Here is a 10,277-nt window from a genome sequence, read left to right on the forward strand (position 1 = left end):
AGAGGCTGGGTTATGGGCAGGGCAGTTCCCACCCCACAGACTGTGCCCCGAGCTCCACACTCCAGCAGCAGTGTGGAAATGGGGCTTGGAAAACCACAGGACACAACAGGCAACATCCCTTAAGAAACAGTCCGCACTGCAGATCAAGGAGAGAAAGAAAAAAAGGAAGGAAGAAAGGAGGGCAGAGTTCCTAGATGGGAAAGCAATAAGGCTCTGCATGTCAGCAAGGCTTGCTACCTGAAGAATGGTAGGAAAAAACAGAATTATGATGAGATGAGAACTGAAATGATAAACAGAAACACGTAATTACACTCCTATTCTTTGTACCTAGGTGTTTTGACACTTCCTGGCAGCTCCTAGTAGAAGACAATGGTGTTTAACTTTTAATTTGACAAAATTATGCAACTCCTTCCTGATGTGTTTGTGTTTTGATTTGCTGAACACACTCCCTTTACCACCGAGTGCTCTGTTCACTGCTGATCTCTGTGTTGAAGCTAGTGATTTGATTGTGACGGATTCTATTTTATTTGGTATACTGAGGTAAATCCATGTAAATCACACTCTCGGGAGTGCACTTCCCTTCTGGTTCTTGTATTTTTTTCCAGCTATATCTGCTGGTTTGACCGCTGAGGAAAAAGCCATTTCTGTAGGTGGGTGCCCACAGAAGAACCAGCTGATGTGACTGCTGCACTGATCAGTGCCAAAACTTCATAGAGTGAGCAGGAAAGAGTTAAGCATATTCCCAGGCTGTAAGCATGTAAAGCCATACCAGACTGTTAGTTCCCAAGCTGCCGAGATCATGGGCTCCTAATTATTACTGCTTGCAAACTTTGGGGCTGTCCTATATTCCACATAACTAACACAGGACTGCTGATCAATAATCAACAGTACTCCTCCCACATCCAGATCAACAGTAATCCTGTATTTTGGGAGATCAGGCATGGGAATAGCACAGAGCAGAGCCTGACAGACCTGGGGTGCAGCCAGGGGTTTTGTCACTTATTCCTTCACAGTGCGTTGTACCCTCTGCTTCCCATACCTGCTAGTGGCACTAAGAAGGGTGCTGGCCACCTCCCGCATGCTGTGTTCAGTATGATTGTTTTGACTCCTTCGTTTAAATCAAAGCTTCACCTGCTGTTTTAATGTAGCACCGATGTGTATGTGCCTGTGTGTGCGTGTGTACTTCCAAATAAAGGCGGCAATAGGAATAAAGGGAAAGGGATTATCGGATGGCGGTATTTATCCTAGCACTGAAAGGAAGGAGTTAGTGTATTTCACTTCTGATAGTGAAAATTAAATTCCTTGTCCCTTGGGACTACTGGCAGGTTGTAAACTTGGGGCAATCTCCACAGAATCCCTAATGCTGCATCCAAAGTGCTGACTCGTGCTCCTGCGCAAAAAGCAGTAGCTGGGTAGCAATTGTTTGTGGCTCCGTCCCTCCTTGCGCTCCCCTCCATCCGCTTGTTGAACAAGCCACTGTCTGGGAGGTTCTTAAACTATTTTCTGGTTGCTCGCTTCTTTCAGTCAGCCAGATCAGGCACCTGAATGGCTTCATTGTTTGGGCTTCCTCTTTTCCTCCTCCAAACGTAATTTTAATTCCTGGATTATTTCAGAGCTAAATAAACTGCAGACATGTTTAGTAAAAATCCAGCAAGAGCGATCTGGGTTGCTCCTGCCCCGCCATTCACATGGCAAAGGAGAGGAAAGGCGGAAGCGAGCAGTAAAGCCCGCTGCTACCCTCTCAGGGACAGTGCTGCCATAGAGGGGAGCTTTGTTACATTGCCACTGTTCAATCTATTTTCCCTTACCAGATTAGATTGATACTGACAACTCGTTCCCTGTGAAGGTGCCACAGCGTGGCATTTATTTGCATTTACATTGCAGTTCTCTTCATCAGTCAGCTTTGCAGAGATCACCACTGCTGCTGGCCATATTGTTGCCTTGCTGACACTTCATCCTTAAGTGCTGCTTGCGTAATGGTACAGTATGTGCCCATGGCCAAAGTTTAAATCAAAGTTTAATCATTACGGAAAAACAAACCTATTTCCGCGACTGTGTATCCTTCAAGTAAAAGTAAAGGCAGTTTGGTTGGGTCACAGATGCTAATCTCTTCTCTTTTTCTGTTCACAAACTATAAAGGGAGTTGATAGCACCTGTAAATGGTTTTCTGAGGCTAGATTATATCTAAGGTGATTATTATTTACGCCCACTATAAAGGCTGCTCTTGTGAGCCAAGAAGCCTGTTCCTGTGAGGTGAGTGTTACCAAAAAAGGGCTTTCTTGCAGTATTCAGTGGAGCAAGGAGCCAGGATGAGGGGTGGTTCAAGCACACAGAGTGCTTTGTCATGTTGTTGGGTTTGTATAACCCGGCGACTGAAATGCAGTTGGGATATGCTGCAGACCTGCATTCCCAGACACGCGGGATGAAGGGGAAAGCCTCAGCTTTCTTAACCTGAGGTTTTTAAGCAGGGGCTGAGCTTTTCCCACAGCCCAGTTCTGCTGCTCATATGAAGATCAGCACGGGGCAATAAGAGGATAGGAAAGGAGTTGACCTTCCAGTATGAATCAGAGTGAACACACGCTTGTTTAGTCAACTAAAGTCATATTAAAGCAGAAATCCTGCAGCCATCACTAAATCACTGTGGCTGGAAGCAAAGACTTTTACTTTGACCAAGCTTTCATGTGTCTTACTGGAAGCTTGCTTCTGTGAAGCCTCTCTAATGACCACAGTTTAGGTGTGAAATTTCTAAGTGTGAAATCCATTCTCCTTCCGTGCCCCTTCTTCAGCCAGTTTGCATATAGGAGACTCACATAATTCAAAGACTTCTCTATCTCTACTGGCTGCTTTGACAAGCTTTCCCTGGAAAAGAGAGTCCCTTTGTCCGAATTTATTTTCTTACTAGATTTTATCTGGTCCTACCATTTCTGTAACTTCAGCATATGCATTTCCTTAAGCCTTCCATGTAAAATAATTCCACTCACATCCATATCAAATTCGTTTGCCAGTTTAACAGATTATAACCAGACCCACATAAAACGTTTTAGACAACTAAAAATGGAAATGAGACGCACTGGCGATATGAAACGAATTATTTAAAGCAACAACTTTTTGTCGTGTGTTTTGAAGCGTTATTAGCCGAATGGAAAGTATCTTTCCTGCTCAGAGCCGCATCGCTGCTGGCGTGCGGTGTGTTCAAGGGAGCCGTGGCACCGCGCCACAGACCCCCCGACTCCCTTTAAAGCGCGGAGGGAAACCTGGAATGGACTGGGATTTCGGCGTTTCTAGCAACAAAGGAATCAGGAAGAGGGGCTGAACAAGACATCCGCCCGACGCAGCCCGCCTGGCAGAGGCTCCGCACTGAGGGAGCGGGCGAGTCTGCCCCGCCGCGGGCACCGTGCGCCCGGGAGCGCCCCGGGGACGCGTCGCCGGTGGCCTCCCGCGGCGCAGCGCAGCGCGGCGGATCCCCGCCGGACCACGTCCCCACAGTGGGAGGTGGTTGTTCTTTGGACGTGGACGGCGATGTCGGTGTTTGCAAAACCAGCCACGGGGTGCTGCGAGAGTACGAGCGGGCTGTGCAGAGCCCGTCCCGCCGGGCAGGGTACCGCCGGGGAGCAGGCACCCTCGGGGGAAGGCAGGCTTCGGGGTTTTGGTTTCCTCCCAGTGAAATGAATTCTCGGCTTATTTGCATGAGCCGAAGTTCCTTTGAGTGATTTGCCTGTTAGCAGTGTTATGCAAATGTTAGCAAGCTAGAGAAAGGGGTAAATAGGAAAAAAGCAGGCGTGTGTTCCCTCTCCCAAAGCCGGGAAAACCCTGTGTCCCTGTGCATGAGCGAGGTGAGATCACAGCGGTTACTCACCTGCCCGGCCGCTCCTAACCCCCGAGCAGCGCACAGCGCTGTCTTTCCCAGCCCAACCTGAAGCACTCGGCAAACATGGCCGATTTAAACAAATCAAAAGTGGAAGAGCTTCTGATGCAGTCACGGGCTTACAGAAACTGTGTCATTCTGTCACCGGGATCACTGAAAGAGAAACACGAAATCGGATATTAAGGCGGGATCCCCCCCCCTCCCCGTTTGCCTCAGCAGCCGCGGCGCGCGGGAATCCCACCGGCAGCCTCGGTGGCAAGGGCAGAGCGGGGACCGAGCGGGGCGGCCGCGGGGCTGCGGCAGTCCGAACCGAGACACCCGGTCCGGGAGCAAGCCCCGCACACGCACACGCGCGCCACCGTGCGCGCGCTCCCTGGCCGGGTCTCGCGGCAGGGCACCGCGGCGCGGGCGGGGGGGGGGGGGGGGGGGCAGGGCGCGAGCTGCGTTCGGGTTTCCAAACATAGCCGGCAGCGCGGGCTGCCCGCGCGCCCCGCCGCGCTCCAGCTGCCGCCGGCCGCGCAGGGGCGGGCGCGGGCAGCGCGCCGGGCATGCGCGCCCCGCGCAACAAGTGGGCTCCGCGCCGGCGGCCGGGGGGAGGGGAGTGGCGAGCGGGCGCTCGGCGGTGACGCGGGTGCCCCGCCCGGGCGCAGCCGAGCCGAGCCGGGAGCGCGGCGCGGAGGAGGGGAGGGGAGGGGCGGCGCGGCGCGGGGGGAGCGCGGCGCGGCGGAGGGGGCGCGCAGGCACACGCGGCGGCGCGCAGCACCCCGCGCTCGGACTGCGAGCAGCGGCGAGGATGTGAGTGAGGAGCAGGCGGCGCCGCTCGCCACGCTGCTGCCGCCACCGCTGCCACCCCGGGCCGCCACCACTCCGCCGGCGCTCGGGGAAGCCGCCGCCGGCGGGACCGGACAGCTCCGTGCGGGTGCCCCTCTTTCCGCTCGCGGCGGTGGATCAGCACGTAGCGAAGTGCGAGCTCGCGAGGCAGCCACGGCGGGTGGAAGGTGACCCCCCCATCTTCCTCCGTGCACCTCCGCCTCCTCCCGGAGGAGGAGCAGCAGCAGCGGAGAGCTAGAGAGCGCAGGGAAACAGAAGCGGCTAGAAGGCGACCCCCACCCAGCCCCCCGGAGGAGCGGTAGAAGCGGTTCCCACCCCATCGGGGCAGCAGCGGCAGGACCAGGTAGAAGAAGTCCTCTCCGGCAGCAGGAGCAAACTAAAACCAGACGATCCCCCCTGCTACAAGGGGCAACAGGATCAGGTACGGAGAGCCAGCCCCCCTGCAGCCCGGGGGGGAAGACGGAGCCAGCCCCGACCCCGGCGGCAGCAGCTCCCCTCCCAGCAGCACCATGTCCGCCGCGCAGGTGTCGTCGTCCCGGAGGCAGTCGTGCTACCTGTGCGACCTGCCCCGCATGCCCTGGGCCATGATCTGGGACTTCACGGAGCCCGTCTGCCGGGGCTGCGTCAACTACGAGGGCGCCGACCGCATCGAGTTCGTGATCGAGACGGCCCGGCAGCTGAAGCGGGCGCACGGCTGCTTCCAGGACGGCCGCTCCCCGGGACCCCCGCCGCCGGTCGGCGTCAAGGCAGTGACGCTCTCCGCCAAAGAAGCGGCGGCAGCGGCGGCGGCACAGCAGCAGCTCAACCATGTGGACGCCTCTTCCAAGGCAGCTTCGGCGGGGCTGACCCAGTCCAGCCTGGACCGCTACGGGCTCAGCGCCGCCGCGGCGGAGCAGCGCAGCCGCTTCGAGTACCCACCGCCGCCAGGCAGCCTGGGCGGCAGCCACGGCGCCCGCCTGCCCAACGGGCTTGGGGGGCCCAACGGCTTCCCCAAGCCGCCTGAGGACGGGCCGCCGGAGCTGAACCGGCAGAGCCCCAACTCCTCCTCCTCCTCTTCCTCCTCCCGCCGCGGGGCGCATGGGGGGCTGGTGTCCGGCCTGCCCCCGGGGGCCGCCGGCGCCCAGATGAACGTGCCCCCCAACCTGCTGCCGCAGACCCTGCTCAACGGGCCCGCCGCCCCCGGCGTGGCGCTGCCCCCGCCGCACGGGGGCCTGAGCGGCCGCGGCGGCGGGGGCCCCCCGGCTCCCTCCGCCTCTTCCCAAGGGGGCACCTGCGGCGGTGGCGCCGGGGGAGGCGGTGGCTCGTCCTCCGAGGCCTGCGGCAAGCGGCCGGGCTCGGTGTCCAGTAGCGACCAGGAGCGGGAGCTGAAGGAGAAGCAGCGCAACGCGGAGGCGCTGGCCGAGCTCAGCGAGAGCTTGCGGAACCGGGCCGAGGAGTGGGCCAGCAAGCCCAAGATCGTGCGGGACACGCTGCTCACTCTGGCTGGTTGCACTCCCTACGAGGTGCGCTTCAAGAAGGATCACGCCCTGCTGGGCCGCGTCTTTGCCTTCGACGCCGTCTCCAAGCCAGGCATGGACTATGAGCTGAAGCTCTTCATCGAGTACCCCAGCGGCTCCGGCACCGTCTTCTCCAGCGCCTCCGGAGTGGCCAAGCAGATGTACCAGGACTGCATGAAGGACTTCGGCCGCGGCCTCTCCTCGGGCTTCAAGTACCTGGAATACGAGAAGAAGCACGGCTCCGGCGACTGGCGGCTCCTGGGGGACCTGCTGCCCGAGTCCGTGCGTTTCTTCAAGGAGCTGGTGGGCGCCGACATGCTGCCGCAGCCCTACCTGGACGCCAGCTGCCCCATGCTACCCACAGCCCTGGTGAGTCTCCCGCGGCCGGGGGCCGGGGCCGGCGGGGCACAGGGCACGGCCGCCGCCTCTCGGGGACCCGGCGGTGGCGGCGGTGGCGGCGGCGGGGCGATGCGCAAGAGGAAAGCCTCTCCCGAGCCCTCGGACTCGGCCGAGGGGGCTCTGAAGCTCAGCGACGAGCAGCAGCGGCAGCAGTGGATGGCCAGCCAGAGCGAAGCGCTCAAGCTCACCATGTCGGCCGGGGGCTTCGGGGCAGTGCACGGCGGGGGCCCCCCGCCGCCGCCGCCGCCGCCTCTCGGGCCTCACTCCAACCGGACCACGCCGCCCGAGTCCGCCCCTCAGAACGGACAGTCCCCCATGGCCGCGCTCATGTCGGTGGCCGACACGCTGGGCAATGCCCACTCGCCCAAGGACGGCAGTTCGGTGCACTCCACCACGTCCACCCGCAGAAACAGCAGCAGCCCCGTGTCGCCGGCCTCGGTGCCAGGCCAGCGCCGCCTGGCCTCCCGCAATGGGGACATGAACCTGCAAGTGGCCCCTCCTCCCCCCAGCGCCCACCCCGCCATGGACCAAGTGCACCCCCAAAACATTCCGGACTCCCCCATGGCCAACAGCGGGCCCCTGTGCTGCACCATTTGCCACGAACGCTTGGAGGACACCCACTTTGTTCAGTGCCCCTCTGTGCCCAGCCACAAGTTCTGCTTCCCTTGTTCCAGAGAGAGCATCAAGGCCCAAGGGGCGACTGGCGAGGTCTACTGCCCCAGCGGAGAGAAATGCCCCCTAGTCGGTTCCAATGTGCCTTGGGCGTTTATGCAGGGCGAGATCGCGACCATTTTAGCTGGGGACGTTAAAGTGAAAAAGGAGAGAGACCCTTGAGTAGGAAATCCAATCCCTTCAGACTCCTGAAGATGTAGAATTGTGAATATAAAAACTGCAAAAGTTAGTCTTATGTATAGACATTATTTTCGTCGTATGTTTCTATATTTTGAAACAAAGGTATGTACTCTTCTTCATTTGAAGGATAGAGCTGGTTTTTGTTAAACAGAATATAATATTGTTTGGTTACTACATAATACCTGTTCTCATTTCTTTGGCAGTGTGTTGGCTAGGTACAAAGTTAATAGCCCTTAGCGATTACCTGCTGCTGGTGTGTATTTTTGTAAATGTATGCACTTCTCTGAAAGAAGAAGAAAAAAAAAAACACAAAAAGAAAAAAAAAAATTTTTTTTGCCAAGGCCAGTGTTGATGCCTAAAAAATTGCTACAAAAATGGTGACAGCTTATGTTTGACAAGCCCTGAGTGTTAGTCTTTCACTTTCTTTTTTTTCGGTTTTGTTTTTTTTTTTCTGTTTGTTTGCAAAACGGTGGGGTGGCTCGGGGGGGGGGAGGGTGTTTTTTTGTTGCAAGTTTGTAAGGAAAATGTTTCAGTTTGTTTCTATTGATCTGAACGTTTTTAATCTTCATGTGTTTTTTGTTTTTGCTTTTATTGATGCACGGATGCTTTTGAACAGTAGAGCAAAATGCTGTACATGAAAAACATGCTCTGTTTGTCCTTTATACATTTCTGTAGTTAACAGAACACTGTAATGTGCCTTGGAGCTTAGTAAATTGTAATAAATTCAATTGATATTAATACTTCTGGTGTAGCAAGTTTCATTTTTCTCGGAGCTGAGGCAGCATGCGCAAGCCATGGTGCCTCTTTAAAAGGCTCCCATTAGCCCATGAGCCTGCAGTTCCTTGTGATAATTGTGGCACTTGTACACACATTTTCACATATATATATGTAGTAAGATGATGTTGATGCTGTTATCAAACTTATCTAAATCTTGGCACTGCGCCTATTTGCATTTCACCTTTAATGTTGCAGTAACAGTTGCTGACTAAGCATTTTCTATTTACTGTTTCTGCATCTCATTTCCTCCTCCCTTCCCCCCCCCCCCCCCCCAGCTCTCCAGCTGCAAACTGTTTGAAATACAGGATGCATCCATTGCCTGCGCAATTTAATTAGGCTTGAGATCTGAAATGAAGCCCTCTTTCACAAAAAACCCCCCAAACCCAGCATCACGTGGTTAATAATTTTAGTTCATTTTTAGGAGCGTTCGTTGAAACTCGACATCAGCCATAGACTCTTGGTGATGCAGGACTGTAGTTGAGCACAGTGCAGAAAAGGGGAGTGGGAAATAACAGCTTCTACAGTTGGTGTTGCAGCTGGTGGGTAGCTACCCCGTTTAGACAGTGACTTTCCGTAGGTGAGTTGGTGAACAAGCCAGGGATGGTTCTGTGTTTTCAGGTGAGGAAGCTTCCTTAAAGCACTGAAATGTAATGCTTTCCTTTTGGCAACGATCATATGGGATTCTTTGTATAATTAACTATTTCATGTGACATTGGCATTTTCTGGAGATTGGGAAGCAGTGCAATACCTGTTAGTTGATCAACAGGCAAAGTAAATACACAGGCCTCACACTAGCTAGAAAATGCAAACAAACCTAACGTGAACTTTGTCCTTTCCAGTGAGGCAAGTGGAGGAAAGAGAGAAAACCCGAAACAAAACCAGCAGCTCTGCAGAAATCCTTTGCAGTTTGACCAGCAGAATACAGAGCTGTTCCAAATGCAACAGTGTCATGGGTTATGAGCGCTGAGTTTTGTTGAATATTAAGGATCCCCACCCCGCCAAAGCCGTGAAATTGTAGAGAGGTCCTTTTTAAGTCTGGATGACATCTGGTATCTGATTGCTCCATAGCAATTTGCATCAGTATTCCTGGTGGAAAGATGGTAGAAGCCTTGAGACTATATGCCTAGTGTGCTTATGAATCTTTGCTCTCGTGTACACATACTCTGGCTATACTGGGTGGGTGGGTTATGTTTGGAGATTCTGTCTTTGGCATCACTATATCTGTGATTTCAGATGATGTCTTTGTGTGTACATTCTTTTTCTTTCCATCAAGTGATATACTGGTGCTTAAAAACCTTAGAACATACTGCTCTTATGTAATGAATTGGAGGGAATAATGCAGAAAAAGGATGGTTTGAGTTAATTATTAGATCCAACCTATGCATTTTGAGCTAATTATTGGATACAACCTATATGAGTTTAGAGTATAGATTTCTACTGATCCTGTTGTCAATTACGTCTAAGAACGCAGTTCCCACCTAGCAGTTTATTTTTAAGTCATGAGATGGGGGGACTAACATGGTGAGCGCATGACTGGCAGGGAGAAAAACTGTACACATGGATAAAATTCGAGTTTAATCCCAATGAGAAGTAATATTCATGTGTTAATTGTAACTGCCATTAAAAGAGAAAAACTATTGGGTTTTCAATGTTTAATTATGTCACGGAAGCGTGAATACCGTGATTTATATAAACAGAACCACTCCTGTAATCTTGAAATCAGTCATCAGCAGTTGGAGTTAGACAGAGCCCCAGTTGGTGGATTTCTTTAATTGCAGAGCATTCTTGAAAAGCTCTTTATCAGTCAGAATTTTGGAAACATAAGCCCACTTAGGAGACTCATCCATTTGACTTTTAGCTGGCAAAGGAAAGGTAAGGGGCAGTAGACATAGGTGGAAAATAAGCTTGAAGTGAATTGTAATAGTGCAGTTAATTAAAGTTAACCGTAGCTACGGGGCATTTGTTGTGTGGAGGTTTTTTGTAACCATGTGACCTTTTCCTTTACTCTGGCTCATTAAGCAGCCAGTCCAGGCATATTAGCCAGCACTCCTTTGAAC

The 10,277-nt window shown here is 53.7% G+C and overlaps 1 protein-coding gene across 2 annotated transcripts; it reads left to right on the forward strand.

Annotated features, from left to right (window-relative positions):
* Positions 1 to 4,294: 4,294 nt before the first annotated feature.
* Positions 4,295 to 8,183, forward strand: IRF2BPL (interferon regulatory factor 2 binding protein like). Of its 2 annotated transcripts, XM_030481732.1 has the most exons (2): positions 4,607 to 6,607; positions 6,832 to 8,183. In XM_030481732.1, the coding sequence occupies exons 1-2, from the start codon at positions 5,206 to 5,208 to the stop codon at positions 7,398 to 7,400; spliced, it is 1,971 nt and encodes a 656-aa protein (XP_030337592.1). In that variant the 5' UTR covers positions 4,607 to 5,205; the 3' UTR covers positions 7,401 to 8,183. The 2 variants fall into 2 exon arrangements, with proteins under 2 accessions (XP_030337591.1, XP_030337592.1); XM_030481731.1 differs by having other exon boundaries at positions 4,295 to 8,183.
* Positions 8,184 to 10,277: the final 2,094 nt, after the last annotated feature.

Source organism: Strigops habroptila, chromosome 4 (genome assembly GCF_004027225.2).
Source record: "Strigops habroptila isolate Jane chromosome 4, bStrHab1.2.pri, whole genome shotgun sequence".
NCBI classification, from domain to species: Eukaryota; Metazoa; Chordata; class Aves; order Psittaciformes; family Psittacidae; genus Strigops; species Strigops habroptila.